Below are 19,165 nucleotides of genomic sequence, written 5' to 3' on the forward strand. Positions count from 1 at the left end.
AGGTAAAAGGTAAAAGTTCCCCTCGCACTTATGTGCTAGTCGTTCCCGACTCTAGGGGGCGGTGCTCATCTCGGTTTCAAAGCTGAAGAGCCAGCGCTGTCCGAAGACATCTCCGTGGTCATGTGGCCAGCATGCCACTATGCTGAAGGCGCACGGAACGCTGTTACCTTCCCACCAAAGGTGGTTCCTATTTTTCTACTTGCATTTTTACATGCTTTCAAACTTCTAGGTTGGCAGAAAATGGTACAAGCAATGGGAGCTCACTCCGTTACGCAGCACTAGGGATTCGAACCACTGAACAGCTGACCTTTCTGATTGACAAGCTCAGCATCTTAGCCACTGAGCTGCTTCTCAAACTTTTTTTTCTTCATTACCAAAAAAAGCTTACCAGAGGTCCGTTTTACTCAGAAAGTCCTTTTGTAAGTCTTCAACTTATGACAATAATTGAGTTTAAAATTTCCATTGCTAAGCAAGACAGTTCAGTGGGTTTTGCCCCATTTTACAACTTTTCTTGCCGCTGTTGTTAAGTGAACCACTGTAGTTACCAGTAATTTAGTAACATGGTTGGTGAAATGAATCTGGCTTCCTCGTTGACTTTGCTTGTCAGAAGGTTACTATTAAGTACGAGGCGTGAGGTAAAGTGTAACAGGTTTATTCAACAGTTAACAGTACAACAGAAACTTCAGAATGCAGACAGCGCTTGCCCGCCTGATAGCTCTTTATATATGAGAGCTGTCAGGCGGCTGGCCAATAAGAGGCCAGTGATTTTCCCGCCAGCCGGCAGGCGCGCCAGGGCCAATCAGGAGCCTGTGGCTCCGACCCCGCCTGTCGGCTGTGTCGAGAAGACGCAACAGTTACAAAAAGTGATGATCACATGATCCCAGGACATTTTGCAACCATCATAAATACATGCCAGTTGCAATGATCACTGACCACAGGGATGCTGCAATGGTTATGAGTGTGAAACATGGTCATAAGTCACTTTTTTCAGTGCTGATGTACCTTTGAACGGCACTAAACAAATGGCAAGGACTACCTGTATTTAAATGTTCTTGTTGTGTTTGAGTAATGGGTTTGTGTGCGGTTATCCAAAGAAAAGCTACTTTTATCCAGTTTGGGGTAATTTACTCAGGTTTAGAAAGCACTGGGCTAAGGCATCAGGTTAGAAACCAGGAGACTGTGATTTCTGGTCCTACCTTAGGCACAAAGGCAGTTAGGTGACCTTCTGCCAGCCATTCTCTCTAAGCCCTAGGAAGCAGGAAACAGTAAACTACTTCTGAAAAAACCTTGCCAAGAAAACTGCAGAATCTTGTCCAGACAGTCACTAGGAATCAAAAACATACCCATTTATAGAGAAAAGCATACTCTACATTGCTTTTTCAAACCAAAATGCAACATGCAACTGTTGTCTTGGAAACTGCATAGCAATAGCAATAGCGCTTAGACTTATATACTGCTTTATAGTGTTTTACAGCCCTTCTCTAAGTAGTTTACAGAGTCAGACTATTGCCCCCAACAATCTGGGTCCTCATTTTACCCACCTCAGAAGGAATGGAAGGTTGAGTCAACCTTGAACCTGGTGTGTTTTAAATTGCCAAATTGCAGGCAGCCGGCCATCAGCAGAAGTAGCCTGCAGTACTGCACTGTAACCACTGTGCCACCGCAGCTCATAGAATAGATAGGATGCATAATGCCATAGAACTGATAAAGAAATGAATGTAAATACCCTTATATTCTTCAGGAGACGAGAAGGTTAGAGATTTAAACCTGATTCAAATCTGGCCCTCCCTCCCCCTGCAAATACAGAGCTTTGAGCAAGTATTATGGGGTCACGAAAGCAAGCACGCAGGCAGTGCTGGTACTCTATCCAAGCAACATCAGCATCTTGACTTGCTAAGTAGGCTCTCCAGTTAAATCCAAGGGATAGTGTTCAATTCCTACTAAAAACTGGCTTCAGTCCCCATCCTGGTGGAATTTGTTGATCTGCTACTGAGCCCTAGCAACTTAGTTGTGCATCTGTCCATTATGGATGCACAGTTAGCCTCCATGGGAGTTTTAAGTGTAGTTGTAGTTGTAGTTGTAGTTGTAGTTGAGTTTATAAACACAATGTATAATTAAGATCGAGCAACATTCATTCAACATTCGGGTGGGGGCGGATTATACTCTTTACCCCCAGGCCTGGCGGGAAAGCCAGATCTTGAGGGCTGTGCGGAAGGTCTGAAGGGTGGTGAGGGTACGAATCTCCACGGGGAGATCGTTCCAAAGGGTCGGAGCTGCTACTGAAAAGGCTCTCCTCCGCGTAGTTGCCAGCCGGCACTGGCTGGCAGATGGAACTCGGAGGAGGCCTAATCTGTGAGATCTTATGGGTCAAGAGGAGGTGATTGGCAGGAGGCGGTCTCCCAAGTACGCAGATCCACTACCATGAAGGGCTTTGTAGGTAGTTAGAAGCACCTTGAAGCGCACACGGAGATCAACAGGTAGCCAGTGCAGCTCGCGGAGGATAGGTGTTATGTGGGTGAACCGAGGTGCACCCACAATCACTCGCGCGGCCACATTCTGGACTAGCTGAAGCCGCCGGATGCTCTTCAAGGGCAGCCCCATGTAGAGCACGTTGCAGTATTCCAGCCTAGAGGTTACGAGGGCGCGAGTGACTGTTGTGAGAGCCTCCCGATTCAGGTAGGGTCGCAACTGGCGCACCAGGCGAACCTGGGCAAATGCCCCCCTGGTCACAGCCGACAGGTGGTAATCAAAGGTCAGCTGTGGGTCCAGGAGGACTCCCAAGTTGCGAACCCTGTCTGAGGGGTGTAAAATTTGGCCCCCCAGCCTGAGCGATGGAACACTAACCAAATTTTTGGGAGGGAAACACAACAGCCACTCGGTCTTTTCTGGGTTGAGTACAAGCTTGTTAGCCCTCATCCAGTCCCTGACGGCCTCAAGACCCTGGTTCATCACGTCCACCGCTTCATTGAGTTGGCACGGGGCGGACAGATACAGCTGCGTATCGTCCGCATATTGATGGTATCTTATCCTGTGCCTCCGAATGATCTCGCCCAGCGGTTTCATGTAGATGTTAAATAGTACGGGGGACAGGACCGACCCCTGCAGCACCCCATATGTTAGGGGCCTCAAGTGGAAATTCTATTGCGAGTACTGCTTTTAGTCCCTGCTGTTAGACTAGGGGTGTTGGCTACAAATGAAGCTCAGGGCTCATCTGTTTGTAATTGTCTGGTTTGGGGGTAGGGGGGTATATGGGGAGGGTGGCAATGTTCCTTTTCCCAGCAGTGGAAGGAAGGAAAAAGGAAAGGTTTTCACCGTTCTTAATGTTGCCAAACTTCCTATATTCTACTTTGCTATATCCAAGAACAACATCTATAGGTTGAAGACATCAAGATTTCCTCTTTTTTGGCAGACAGAGGGGAGAAGCATCCTTTTTCTCGAGCAGAAATAGCTTACTTGATCTAATAATGCTGTCTGTCATAATTTTCTTCAATAAATATTCAAAACCTTTTCTTCCTTTCTTTTTTGATCTCATGCTGGTTTTGGTTCTTTGTCTGCACTTGCATTCCAATGTGACAAACGAGGAGAAAGAGAGAATGATCCATTTTCCCATTATTTTTCGTCACTTGTTAGAATGGAATAGAATAGAATGGAATAACAAAGTTGGAAGGGACCTTGAAGGTCTTCTAGTCCAACCCCCTGCTTAGGCAGGAAACCCTACACCACTTCAGACAAATGATTATCCAACATCTTCTTTAAAACGCCCAGTGTCGGAGCATTCACAACTTCTGGAGGCAAGTTGTTCCATTGATTAATTGTTCTGTTAGGAAATTTCTCCTTAGTTCTAGGTTGCTTCTCTCCTTGATTAGTTTGCACCCATTGCTTCTTGCTCTGCCTTTAGGTGCTTTGGAGAACAGCTTGACTCTCTCTTCTTTGTGGCAGCCCCTGAGATATTGGAACACTGCTATCATGTCACCCCTAGTCCTTTTTTTCCATTAAATTAAATATACCTTGTTCCTGCAACCATTCTTCATATGTTTTGACCTCCAGTCCCCTAAACTTGTCTCTATCTCAATACTGATACCAACAAAGATATTCATTTTAGTTCTCTATCGGATTTGTTTTGGTAGATTTACATAATTTCTTTTCCAAGCCAGATCTTCCCTAGCTGTCAAGGGTCAACCAGATAACACTCATTAACCTGCTATTCTGTGATTTCATATTAATTGATTATCACCTGGAAATGCATGATTACTTCAACATATGTCCGAAGTTTGATGGGGTTTGCTTTCCTGAAAGTTTTGTTTAGGGGTACCCATTTAATAATATGCAAAACTCCCATAAAGAGAAAATGTCTTCATTTCAGACAGCATAAAACATTTGGCTGCTTATGAATAAAGAAAAACTGATGTTAAATGCATATTTGGCTAGTTGAATAAGCAATTATTGTGGCACTCTGGGGTCCTTTGAAATCTGCAAGTGAAACATTTCAGTAAAGCATTTCGGTGTCAGCTACTCAAATGCTTTCTATGTTGAAAAGCAGCCACTAAAATATTTGCTTTTTAAGCTTCGGTTGTATAACTAGTAACAAGAATATGGAAGTTTCACTGGGATTGGTACTTTTCTGTGAGGACTCAAACCATGAAGAAATAGATTTTAGAGATATTAATTATTATTAACATTTACTATGAAGGTACAACCCTAAGCAATGTTTAGTTAATCAGATTTTAGTGGTATTTAAATTTCTAACTAGTGCTATTAAGATAATGAAGCAATTTTATTTAAATTTATGTAGGGTCATATTTTAAATAACTTTAACTTTAACTTTTAATAAATTTATATGCCGCCCAATCTCGTAGGACTCCGGGTGGCTTACAGAAACAAGATTAAAATAAGGAGTTAAAAATAGGAAAAGAGAAACAATTTAAAAACGACGCACCATACACTCAATCTGAGTGGTGCTGGACCTCATTCATGAGGTCAACAGCCCCAGGCCTGCTGGAATAGCCAGGTTTTAGTGGCTTTTCGGAAGGCCGAGAGAGTGGGAAGGGTCCGGATCTCTATGGGTATATCGTTCCACAGGGTACGATTTTAAATATTTAAAATTATGTCAAGTTATTCAGGGCTATGATTAATAAAGTTTTATAATCTTGGATATTTTAAAATAATACTGCGATTTTGTTATGGTCTATAGTTTAAATAAATTGACTGAGCAAAACCGTGCCACATCCTCATGCTCATTCTACTCTAAAAGTAGCCCTTGATACCAATACCTCAAACTGTTTTTTTCCAACTGGGAGCAGTGTATTAAAGTGGAATTACTTGCAGTCAGTAACTAGAAGCAGATGCAGGCTTTTCATTTCAGTGAAATGGGAACAATAACAAGAGAGATGTTATTATGGAAATAAAATGTTATGCTCGCTTGCTTAAGAGCAAGGCTTCTTGCAATGAATGGGACTTGTTTTTTTTGAATAAAGATGTATGCATTCAGAATCTTGAATCCTTTACTGTTGCCTCGTACTGTTGTCTATCCTACTATAGACAATTCATTGCAGAAAGAATGGTGTTTCATTGATTCCTGAAAACATACCTTCCTACCTTAGCAACTGAATTTTCCAATTCTAACAGAATAACAGAGTTGGAAGGGACCTTGGAGGTCTTCTAATCCAACCCCCAGTTTCCAGGCAAATGACTGGATCACATAACTGGAGAATTCTGGGAGTTGAAATCCACATATCTTAAGTTACCAAGTTTGAGAAATATTGATCTAAAGGATCATTTTTTGAAGCAACACTATTAGGAAGCATTGCTTTAACTACTTTTGTTTATTTTTGTTGTTAGAGCCATTTCAATTTACCCATAATAGTGTGGTGCAGAGGCTTATAAAATAGCTAATAATTTTGGCTAAGATAGTCAATCTTGTGCCATCCAGACATCATGGACTACAGTATCCATAGGTCCAACAGGAATTATCAATTATCTTTGGGATGAACTGTGACTGTTTTTTATTGTGGTGTTCTTGCCTCTCCGTTTAAGTAAAATGGGAAGACTAACAAGAGAGACTTTATTATGAAAATAAATTTGGTAGATGTATTATAGTACATCTTGCATGTTTATAGTGATGTATAACATAAAAGTTATACTAACTGGAGGCTTACCACCTGTACAATCAAGCTGTTTCTGGTGCCATAAATAGCTTTTAGCACCGTCTTCCTCCTGAAATACTAAAAACTTGAGTGGAGCTAATCACCCACTAATACTGAGGCAACTAAGAGGGAATATAAAACTTAGTTCAAGGTGACAGGCAGTTATAGAAAAAGAATGAGGTTTTGTTCACTTAAGGTAGGTTACTGGAATAAATAAGGATTTGACTGCCTGTTCAGAACTGGCTAACTGGATTTATAATTGTTTTGAAACCCACATTGCATCTGCTTATATTTTTGCTTCAGTTGTATAATTCCCTTGCAGTTTGTAAATTAATGTAGCACTATTGTTCTTTTATTTACTGATGAAAGGAGCAACATTGGCAAGAATTCTCACTACAGTTCTATTTCTGAACCACCCACTGCTTTTAAATAAAGGTAGAAAATACATTTTACTTTAGCTGAAAGAACGGTACTGGTGCATCTTAATTAATGTGAATCTGGAAATCATTATGATCCTTCTTGGCCCACACAGTATGCACAAGAGACAGCACGGCTCACAACAGCTACAGCAAAATAGCTGTTATACAGGTAGTCCTTGACTTAACAATCTTTTGTTTTATAACCATTCAAACTTATGTACTGAAAAGAGTGAGTTATGACTGGTCCTCACACTTATGACCATTGCAGAACCCCCAAAGTTAGGTGATAAAATTCAGGTGCTTTGCAACTGGCTTGTATTTAGAATGGTTGCAGTATCGAGGAGTCAAATGACCACTATTTACAATCTTCCTTCATTGACAAGCAAAGTCAATGAAAGAAGCCAGATGGACTTAATGACCTCATGATTCATGTAAAATATTGCTGTGATATGCTTAACTGTAGAAAAAAGATTGCAAAATCAGTTGTAACTCACTTAACAATTGCATCACTTAGCATCAGAAGTTGTGGTCCTGATTGTGGCCATAAGTTGAGGGCTACCTGTATTGAGGACACAGAATTGTGTGTAGACAAAAATACTGGACATTCATTTTCACAGGGGAAGAACCTGTAGTTCATTGACAGAGCAAGTGCTTTGGCCTAGACAAAAAAGAGGGTAAAGCCTAGATATATAGAACATATAAGGCTTAAGTTTTCAAGAGTTGCTTCTGCTCACCCTGTAAGATTAAGAAAGTACGATATTGTGTTTATGCCTTCCCCTTTCTCGCATGTCCCTCTATTTATGCTGAATTTTTGGGACAACTAGAATGACATCACAAGTCATGACAGGAGCAAGGCAGAATATTATAAAAATAAGATCTCCATCTCAGCCCAATATTTGGCAGCTGTCCAGGGTGCTAAGAGACATAAAGGATTAGAAAAGGAAAAGTCTGATCTTGCATTTATTTGGGTGTTGTTTCTTGAAAAGTAAGTAAAAGACTTTTAAATCCCATCTCTCTCCTCTCTCCCTCCCTCTCTCTTTCAACAGGAACGGATTTTCCTCACTCTCTCCAACTATATTTTCACAGCAGTGTTCTTGGCTGAAATGACCATCAAGGTAAATAATCCAGCATAATTCATCTTCTGATCATCAACAATCATCACATTATGTAACTTCACCATCACTGAAGTTATTCCATCTACCCACATTGTATATCAGCATGGACATGAATTTTCCCAGATCCATGTAAAGTTCTGTGTGTGCTCGAAACTCATAAATATCCATGAGTCGTCATCATCTTTTAACAACCTCATAATCCCTTGTGGGGTGGAGTCTGGGCAACTGAATGGAGATAGCAAAGTGTTTACTGGCTGGCTGCCCTTCCTGTTGCCAAGACAGAGTTTTGTTCAGCAGATATATTCTCACTGTGCTCAGAGAGAGAAATATTTGCCCCTACCTAGGATCGAACCCACAGCCTCCTGATTATGAGGTGAGAGTTTCACCTCTAGGCCACCACACCACTCCATACTGACCATAAGCATCCATAAGTGCTAGACCCATATTCCTATGGTTAGGTGCTAGACTCATATTTTTACTGGCAAACTGCAGTTTGTTTTAAAATAAGGTTAATGACTTCTGTGATTTTAATGTTTGCATTGATTGTATATTATTCTGCATATGAGGGAATGCGAATAGATATTCCAATGAGAAAATGCTTTTTCGTTCATCCAAAGTGTATAGATTCCTTATTCTTTCCACAATTTAAGCACATGCCTAAAATTAAACTGCTGTTTAAAGGTGTCGGACATTATGGAAAGAAAATCAAAACATATACTCTTCTATAAAGTGCCTCATCGTAGTATCATCATTTCTACATCTACACCACTTTGATACCAACAGGGTAAATGATGTTATATGATGTTAGATTTATATAAGGAAATTACTTGCCCAGAGAATTTGAATTATATTATTATCATTTCATTCGAAAATGAAGAGCATAAAATGTTATTCTAAATTAGACACGTGTTGAGGAAAGGAGTTGTAAGAAGCAAGTCTATGGCATTCATAATAGACTACCACCATCCATAGCATATACTTGTAAAAACTGAATTCAGATTCTCCACAACATTTTAGTACGGTGCATGCATTTTATGTAGATTATGCTTATTTCAGGGCTTGTTTTCAGTGTCTCGGTTTTTATGTACTATGTTCTTTTTGAGAAACTTCCCATTTAAATTTAGCTTGCTTAAGATAAGACCAGAGGGTTACATTCTCTAAAGTGCTTTGTTCATATTTTTTTAATTCCTTGAGAATTTTTTTTAAAAAAACCCTAATTCTTCTTTCAACAGACTCTAAGGAGAACAAAAAAATCAGCAAACAGCAAAAGTGTGTGTGTGTGTGTTTGCCTGTATGTATATATAAACACATATACATACGTGCATATACAAAAACAAATGACAAGTATTTAATGTTTAAGATTTGCGCGTGTTTGTGACCTCTGTATTCTGAAGTTTCACATCTAGGATAATATATGGTCATTACATCCTTCGTGCTCCCCTCTGTAGTTACTGACAAAAATAATCATGTGTGCCATTCTTTTATGAAATTGCCACACCTCATGGTAGATATGGCAGTTAGGTTTTGAATTGCATTAAAAATACCTCAGTGTAAAAGGGACAATCTGGAATGTTTCTTGCAGAGTTATTTTTATGAACCTTACACCATAACACTTTGTAGAACCTGCTTAGTTATGTTTCTATAACTGGAAAGTCAATGCATTTGCAATCACGTATGTGTAAATCATGCATTATAAACACACCAATGGCGTGGTGACTAAATTAGTCATATTCTGTTGCAATTTGCAATCTTGGCAGGTGGTGGCTCTGGGCTTGTGCTTCGGAGAGAAGGCCTACTTGCAAAGCAGTTGGAATGTGCTGGATGGGGTATTGGTCCTCATCTCTATGGCTGACATCCTGGTTTCAATGGTTTCTGATAGTGGAACAAAAATCCTTGGAATGCTAAGAGTTTTAAGGCTTTTGCGGACTCTCAGGCCATTAAGGTAAGAAATACAATCTACTGGCATAAATTAGGAAAGAGGAAAATTATTATTGTCTTCTTTTAATGACCCCCATAATCTTTTGTGGGGTTGAGTCTGGACAACTGACTGGACCTGAATATTTACTGCCCAGATGCAGAGGGTTTCTCCCAGTTTGGACTGGTTCAGCCGAGTAGGTAGTAACTTGGCCTGCCAGACCCCCCAACTGGTTCTATCGGCGGCGCCATAGGCGGCGCCATCTTGTTTTTTGTACTTTTTTTGCACATTTATTTAGTACTGCACATGTGCGCAAAGCGCATCCCTGAGCAAACCAGCAATAGCAGCAGCCGGAACCCACCCTTGGCCCTTCCTGTTGCCAACACAGAGCTTTGTTCAGCAGATATATTCTCATTGTACCCAGAGAGAGAAATATCTGCCTCTACCTAGGATTGAACTCACAACCTCCTGATTGTGAGGTGAGAGCTCCACCTCTAGGCCACTGCACCACTCAAACTAATGAACTTTACAATGGATGCAAAACATAAAGCAAGGACATTTTAAACCATGTTCCCCCACCCCCCAAACAAATATTAGAGAACATGCCTGAAGGGCTATTCAGTAATTGTTAATCCTCAATATATATTATCTTAATGTCTTTTATATTCTCTCATACTTTATGTGTCTATGGTCCCTATAAGCCTAATTCATCAAAAAAGATATCTGCTGGCCTGTGAGAAAGAAAAATGAGTGATCTGAGAGTGCCTAGTTTTTATCCACGGAATCCCCTGCAACTGAAAAATAGCACGGCTGAAAGGTTGGCAGTTCTCATGTTACGTTGCCAAAAGCAATCTGGTTATACCAGTTAACAAAGCTTCAGAAGATATATAAGAAGAACAAGGGTCCTACAGTACATATTTTAATAGAATAACCAAGTTGGACGGGACCTTGGAGGCCTTCTAGTCCAACCCCCTGCTCAAGCAGGAGATGCTATACCACTCCAGAAAAGTGGTTATTCAATCTGTTCTTAAAAGCCTCCAGTGATGAAGCACCCACAACTTTTGAAGGCAAGTGTCTATGGAGATACTCAGTCATGCAGGTCATGGTGGTCCCAAAGGTGCTTTTTCAAGAGACAATTGGACTTTCTGGTTTTTTCTTTGAAGACGTTTTGCTTCTCATCCAAAGAGGGAGCTAAAGAAGCTTATTAGATGAGAAGCGAAACACCTTCAAAGAAAAACCAGAAAGTCCAGTTGCCTATTGAAAAAACACCTTTGGGATTTTGGAAAGCAAGCTGTTCCACTGGAGCCGAGGTGGCGCAGTGGTTAGAATGCAGTACACTGACTTCTAGCTGCAGTTCAGCAGTTCAAATCTCACCAGGTTCAAGGTTGACTCAGCCTTCCATCCTTCCGAGGTGGGTAAAATGAGGACCCAGATTGTTGGGGGCAATAGGCTGACTCTGACTCTGTAAACTGCTTAGAGAAGGCTGTAAAAGCACTATGAGGTGGTATATACGTCTAAATACTATTGCTATTGCTAATATCTGTTTCACTGTCAGGAAATTTCTCCTTCCTTCTGGGTTGCCTCGTTCCTTGATTAGTTTCCTTTAAAGGCTAAGGCAGGATTGACCTGAGGCCCAGTTCATATAGGCAGCAATCCAGGTGGAAGTTAAATATATGAGCTCTATAGTTTTCTGCAATAAACCATTTGCAGTAGTAATTTTCCACATAGTTCCAGCTGAGTTTTGAAATGGCAGCCAGGTGTTGGTGTCCAAGATCAAGGATTCACTGATTGAATAGCTGCTAGCTGGAGATTGAGGAGCATCTATCCACAGCTATACACTGCCCATGTCTGTTGCTTCATATAAAAATTGTGCCTAGACTGGGAAAAAGTTACATTCGAGAGAAACTCTGATTGGAACAAAGTGTCCTCTACAGAACAACTTATCCCCAGATAGCCAATCTTCCTCCACTTTTACTGGACTTCCAAAGGGCTGTAAAGACTTGAAATTTTAACAAGGCAATAAGAGATGCAGAGATTAGCTTACCCCATGAGTGGCCTTTTAGGGTTAGTTCTTAATACATGGGACCATTTTAACTCATTCTATTGGTAGTCTCTCAGCTGCTCAGAACCTGTGGGAAATTAGTGACATAGAAGCCTAAAGAGGGGAAAAACGAAATACAGCATAAGCTGTCATTGTAGAACAGTGTTAATGTGTTACTGCAAATGCTTTTTTTTTTTTTTTTAGAATTTTCTTGCAGAGGGGTTTAAAGCAGCTGCCATCAAAAAGAGTGTAACAGCAATCCACATCATTAAAATCATAAAATATGCAATGCAATTATTACTATGAACAGCATAAGGGGGAAAGGTTTAAAAGAGAATCTCTATTTGCCATCAGTTACACAAATGGCCGGAAAAACATGTCTCTCTTTCTATATATAAATATGAATTGTATCAGTCCTAATGTGGGCTATTTAATTACTGGAATTGTATATATTAGTTTATGCAAGTTTATTGTTAAATAAACTTGCACAATTTAACTATATAACTCATAATGACCATAAACATAAATCTAGTTCTGATTTTATAAGAGGTACGGTTTTATGGAACTGTATTTTAATCTCCTTCTGTCATGTTTTCCTTTCTTCTTGCACATAGTTTTTAAGAAAGACTCAACAATTAAAGTAGCAGCAAGGTCCAAAGCTTGCTATAAGGTTAAGAGGACAGATAACTGAAATGAACACAGACAAATTCATGATTGCAATTTGTTGTTCATTTCTTTCAGAAAAAAATATTGATTGCAAACTGAAAGATGCACAGGGGAGGAGGAGAATTATTTTTCCCCTTTCTCCGAGAGCACTTATTCCAGAGCAGCAAGTCTAGAGGGGACATTAACTATTAGTGGCCATAGCATCTTGGAAAGCACTATGTTTCTATAGGCTCCCTGTATGGCAATATTTCCTGCAAAACCATGCTTTTAGCAGCAGTTATAATGCTACCTTCACACACATAACTCACCCATGCCAAGAAATGCCCTCTCTGTTGCTGTCAGTCTTGCCAGGTAGTCCATCTAGGAAGCATGACTAGATGGACTAATTAGGTGGCGCAGTGGTTAAATGCAGCACTGCAGGCTACTTCAGCTGACTGCAGTTCTGCAGTTTGGCTGTTCAAATCTCACTGGCTCAGGGTTGACTCAGCCTTCCATCCTTCCGAGGTGGGTAAAATGAGGACCCGGATTGTTGTTGGGGGCAATATGCTGACTCTGTAAACCGCTTAGAGAGGGCTAAAAGCCCTATGAAGCGGTATATAAGTCTAACTGCTATTGCTATTGCTATATTCTGTTTCGTTATATAGGGTTACATTAACAAAATCTTGCAAGTGTTAGTTCATCATTAGTTCATCACAGCCTGACACTTCACAAGCAAGTCCATCAATAGACACATTGACCTACAACCAGCCTATGAACCCCTCAGAATCCAACCAAGCAGAGACAGCACCGACCTTCAATCCAGCCACACAACACCGCCCCCCTGCCCACCAGCAGCTCACCTCCCAATAACCCTGACCTGATGTAACCTTATCACAAGACCCATCACAAGATTCACTGATGATTCACACCTGATCCATCACAAGACCCTCATTTGACACACCCACACCTGAAGCCCTTATAAACAGAAGAACACTCACATCCCGTAATGAAATGTTCGGAAACCAAACCACAAGCTTGGAGAATGAACTTTCACCCTCATCCTATACCCAAGCTACAGATACTGGCCACTATTGCAAAATACAGCTCTCCCGCCATCACCTTTACTGTCCAAGAAGCTAAGGAGAGTCATGTTTATGCTTCTTTTATTGGCTCAGTTGCCTCTTATCCAACTGTTTCCCTGACGATGTTCATGTTTCCCAAGATCATTCCCATAAACCATTATAGTTGTCATTCTACAAGACTGTCTAGTTTTCCCTGCCATTGGTTGTCTTTCATTGTCCCAGAAGATTTGCTTTTTCTTCCTAGCCTTTTCCCACAAGTTCAGGCTCTGGGTTTTATTTCCACATCCATTGAGTGTTGATCCATTGATTGCAAAGGAATTGACTGACTGGCTTGTTGCACATCCAAGCCTGAAGTTGTTGGCTAAAACAGTGACTGGCCCAGTCACCCAGCTGGCTTTCATGCCTAAGGCAGAATTAGAACTCACAATGTCTTGATTTCTAAACTGTCTTAAACACTAGACCAAACTGGCTCTCCCATTGTTCCAGAAGAATGCCATGGATATTTTCCTGCCCAAGTCAGTGTAAGATTATAGGTAAAATCAGATACAAAGTACAGGTTTTGCACCAGTCTTCCAGTTCTGTCTCTTCAATCCCGAAGTATAAAATGGCGTATTCTTAACTTGTTTTAACTAATCTTTATGCCATATTACCCAAATAAATCCCTTTCTCTAGGGATGTATAATAACAGAAAAGGAGACAAAGGAGAAAAAAATCTTGTATATTTAGGTATAAAGGTAAAGGTTCCCCCTCACACATAGGTGCTAGTCATTCCCAACTCTAGGGGGCAGTGCTCATTTCCGTTTCAAAGCTGAAGAGCCAGCACTGTCTGAAGACGTCTCTGTGGTCATGTGGCAGGCATGACTAAATGTTGAAGGAGCATGGAACACTTACTTTCCCACCTAAGGTAGTCCTTATTTTTCTATTTGCATTTTTACATGCTTTCGAACAGCTAGGTTGGCAGAAGCTGGGACAAGTAATGGGAGCTCACTCCGTTATGCAGCACTAGGGATTTAAACCACCAAACTGCCGACCTTTCTGATCAACAAGCTCAGTGTCTCAGCCACTATAGGTTCCATAAAAATGAAATGGGTTTTCAGCCAAGGTTTTCATCCATGATATTATTCCTTCTTTAATTGATAAAACCTTTATGGTTGAGTAGAGCAGGTTTATGTGAAATATAGGAACAGTACTCTCACTTCTGCTTTTCCTCTTATCCAGAGAAAAAAGGTTTGAGGCTAAATCATTTATCTAGACTGCCCTTATGAAACTGACAATTTTATTCTGGAGGCATACAGGTTGATGAGGGATTTAGTTATTAAGGCTTATGGTATATGACACCACTCTGAAAAGCCCTTTAAGAAGAAGGGGAGGGAAGGATAACAACTATTTATCAAAAACTCTTTGGTATATAGTAGTATTTGTAGGTCCCTTGTATGTATGAATTCATCACAATCAAAGCATTTCTACCTAAAGCATCCAAACCTCAGTGTCTGAGATCATCTGCAAGACGAATTTATGTAGAATAATTTTGGTAAGTTGCGTGCCCTGATGTTGGCTTCCAATATGTATGAATTATTCAGCTTTCATAACAGGAGGATACAAGAATCATTTTGTAGCTCTTTTCTTTCATATTCTTACCGCACTCCTCTTCCCTCTCTTTCTGGCAAATGGAAATGGCTCCCATGGATAAGATATGGTAATTTGCTTGTCTGAGTTACCATTAAGATACTGAAAATATGATTTCTTCGTTGTTGATGGTCCTACACAAACATGATCCAGCAGTGCACTACATCTGAGAAAAACTGCATCGATTAATGATGCCTGGAGCCCACAAATAAAATCATGCTGCCCTCTTTCAGTGATTCAGAATTAGTTGTTTTCTGCAAAAAGGCCTTACGTTTTTATGTCCTAGAAACATAAGAACTGCATTATCATTGAAGCCAGTGAAGTGGTATAGAGGTTTTAAGGCCAAACTGTACGTACTTTGCACGAAACAAATCTAAATGTGGGTTTCAGTGTTCAGAATAAATGATGCTAGTTGCATAATGCATCTTGTAACCATTTGCAGATGATTATTTTTCATGATACAGTTTGCTTCAAGGAATCTATTATCCTCCCTCTTTCTCCACTCTCCCCCAGAAACCATAGAAAGTCAGGTTTCTGGAGGAAGAGTGCAGGAGACAGGGAACAAAGGTCATGAGAAAGGGACCAAGAATTCATAATGAAGACCACTGGAAAGCCTATCTAGCTTATACAAAGCCTTCATCAAAACCTGCCTGCTTATTTCCAAACTTTATTTCTCCAACCCATGGCTTTTCCCCCCCTCTCCTTTTGGTAGGAGACAGTTTAAACAAAAGCTTGTCTTTTTTTAGCCCAAAGGGCGCCACTTCATACATGCACCCTGTGATGTGGTGGCCACAGAGGATGCAAACCAGATGGGCATTGCTCCACATGGTATGCTGTCTGTGTGAAGTCTTGGCCTTTTGATCCAAGCCAGCTTTAACCACACCATTAAAACCCTTGCTTTCATAGAAAGTTGTGCAAGCATCATTAATAGTGGCCAGAGTCATGTGGTTGCGACTTTTACTCAAGACTTCCTAAGGCAGGTGACGTGACAACAACCACATATCTTACCTTCAACTTGAATTAAGACACATTAAATGTGTGCATTGCATAGCTGATGAAAATAAACATGATCCATCTGCTTCCATATTTTTTTTTAAAGAAGAGACTCCAATATCCTATTATTAACATGAAGTGATCCTCTACTATAATTGCTCAGGAAAAGTAACTGAGATGAGAAAGTGCTATATTTCTATTATTATAGCTGGGGACTATGCTGGATTTTTTTTCCACTTAAAGACAACAGAAGAGTGATAGTATTGAAAATATAATTAGTTTATTTCTATCACTTAGGAACAGCTTTCAAAAGCTGCTTTTAACAGTTTGGTAAAATATTGCAGGCTGGGTTTAGCATGGTTAATTTAAGCAGAACTACTCAGGTGCTTGAAGATTATTTTTTTACCAGTCTTGACCAAAGCAGTTCCTCTTTAATAAACAGTTGGCATCCCAGACCATCTGGAAATCGCCAGACCAGGAATGGCTGCATTATACATTTATTAAGTCCAATAAACCTAAAACCTGTTATATCCACAAAAAGGGGTGAACTGCCCCTCGTGTCCCACCAAGATTTCCCCTAATAAAGGAAGGCTGGTAAGGATGAGGGAGTTTCCCTGAGAAAATACAACTGCTGCAGCCACTGGAACACTTAACACTCAAGACAAAGAGAAAAGGCCCACTCTTCAGACAGGGAGGGGGTTTAAAGGGAAGGAAATTCAGGATGAAGGGAGAAAGTCTCTGAGTTGAATTAAGGATGACAGTCTTTTTAAATACTTAAACCTGGAGGGATGGGGCGGGGACAACTATTTTGATCTGTATAATCCTGCAGCTTTGTAGTTAACTACAACTGACCAAAGGGACTGTGGAAGAAAGGATGCTACCAGAACACTGCCAGTCCCAATCCTCAACAAAGGATCAAACACGAAGTAACAAACGTGCTTCAGGAGGGAGCAATTGTGTAATTCAAGCAAAGTCTTTCAGGAGCTTTTACTTATTTTCAAAGTGAAAAGTGTTCCTAATATACTTATTAAGAATGCCAGTCTGGGAGAAACAAATGTAGACAGTATTGAGCAACCAATGTTTTAACTCATTATTAAAATAATTTCATATGTTTGTAATTTCAAGGAATGTTTAGAGGCTACTTCCGTATTATTAGCTGCCTTTTCCTCCTCCTCCTCCTCCTCCTCCTCCTCCTCCTCCTCCTCCTCCTCCTCCTCCTCCTCCTCCTCCTCTTCTACTTCTTCTTTCCCTTCCACGTCATATTTTTTGGGTCTATGCTGAGAAGCAAGTTACTGCAATTGTCATAAATATGAGTCCATTACCAAGCAACTGGATTTTGGTCATGTGACCAAAATGTGGGAAATGGTCATAAGTCACTTTTTTCAGTACCTTTTGTAACGTTAGACTTTCACTAAAAGAACTGTTGTCAGTCGGGGACTAACTGTAATTGTTAAGTCTGTTTGTTTTTTCTAATCTGGTGCCCTCCATACAGATCAAAACTTCATTTCTCATAATATCAAGTGCTTGAGAGTTATAGTTCTAACATAGGAATATGACAGGTAGTAGAAGGCTGGTTCAGGGAGGAGGGGACACTATCACAGAGCAAATCACTATTAATGTCCATTGTCCATATGCTTCTTCTTGATTTTAGGAAGCCTTAGTGCAGTAATCCCAGCTGCTTGGTTTTCTTATACACCTCTACCTTCTCTATTGACTGCAATATTGACACTATCCAACTGTAAGACTATAATCCACAGTTACGACATATCCTCGCCTATTCATTAGGTTGCTCCATGATTAAAGTTCCTGAAAAAAATATAGCAGAGTCGAGTTAGTAAAAGGAGAGTTTAGAAAGGTATAACTCACATCAAAGGTTAAGATCAAATCAACTAAAAGGGAGTTGGGAGTTGAGAATGGATTTGAGAAATTTTATTCATTTTTGGAGATTGATCTGTAAAACGTATAAGATTAGAATTCATCTATATTCGTCCCCATGGAGAATGCAAAATATGACTTTTGGTAGTCCTATAGAGAGATGGAAGGTAGAATCTGATTTTCTGTGATATGATCTCTGCTGTTTCTGAGGAGAAGGCTTCATCTTTGCCTGGAAAACGACCCAGGTTCAGGAAATGCCTAAGGAAATGAATGGTCTAGTGGTTAAGGCACCAGGCTAGAAAACTGGAGACATTGAGTTCAAGTCCCACCTTAGCCACATAAGCCAGCTTTGGGCCAGTCACTCTATCTCAGCCCAATATCCCTCATAGGGTTGTTGTTGTGAGGGAAAAAATGAGGAGGAAGGAGTGATGGATATTGTTAAGTTTGGGCAAAGAGTGGAATCGAAGCCAATGGAAACAACAAACTCTTTATTCTGTAACTGTAGAGTCACATTCTAGCAAAAGACATAGGCTGTCGGCTGGCAGTGCTCTTTATAGAGAGCTGTCAGCCGTTAGTCAATAGGTTTAAAGCATTTTCCCGCGCCTACGCACAGATCGGAGTGAAACCTTCCTGCAGCGCCTGCACATACATATTAGATATATTCACCACTTTGAATTATTTATAAAAATAATAAAACTATGATGTACTGTAAATAAATAAATATTTTGAAAGGAGGTGATATAGCAACCACCCCATATTTAAATCATTTTAAGTTATCAGTCTGGAACATGGACTTTCTGTTTTTCCATATGGCTACAAAGACAACTTCAAAATGTTTTGGCTCTCATTTACATTAAACACAGCTTTTTCATGTCCATCAACTATACTTAGTCTGTTAGCTCGAGTAATAGAACAAACTTCAAATAAAAAGAAAGGAAGTGAAATGTTCCAAACTTTTCTTCACATTTGTATGGAAGGAAAAGAGGAAAGCATTCAAGCTTGAAGCTTGTTTCAATTTATTCAAGTCACGCTAAACTGTATGTTGAAACTTCTCAAGAATTGAGTAAGATGGGCCAATGATGTGATTAAGTATTCAGGTAGCTTCATACAACACTCTTGTACTCACAGGAGCTGAATGACCTTTCTGAAGCTAAGTATGTTTGATCTATTCTGAAGCTAAGTATGTGTGACCCAACCAGAGTTACTTTAGGGATATGGAATTTATTATTGCACATATGGAAGCATATTCATAATAGTGATTTGTAGAATCATTGTTAAAATATGCAGTTGGGTATATTGATGCATAAAGAA

General features: G+C 40.2%; 1 protein-coding gene across 7 annotated transcripts in view; it reads left to right on the forward strand.

The window, feature by feature from the left end:
* The window catches only part of CACNA1G (calcium voltage-gated channel subunit alpha1 G), a 248,541-nt gene that overhangs the window by 145,774 nt on the left and 83,602 nt on the right, over positions 1-19,165 (forward strand). For all 7 annotated transcript variants that reach the window (XM_087710029.1, XM_087710023.1, XM_087710026.1 and 4 more), the window contains 2 exons: positions 7,609-7,677; positions 9,435-9,619. In XM_087710029.1, the coding sequence (XP_087566155.1) occupies positions 7,609-7,677; positions 9,435-9,619 (254 nt within the window). The remainder of the gene's footprint in view (positions 1-7,608; positions 7,678-9,434; positions 9,620-19,165) is intronic.

This window comes from Thamnophis sirtalis, unplaced genomic scaffold (genome assembly GCF_051295495.1).
Source record: "Thamnophis sirtalis isolate CommonGarterSnake01/CBP01778 unplaced genomic scaffold, rThaSir2_p1.2 scaffold_3, whole genome shotgun sequence".
NCBI classification, from domain to species: Eukaryota; Metazoa; Chordata; class Lepidosauria; order Squamata; family Natricidae; genus Thamnophis; species Thamnophis sirtalis.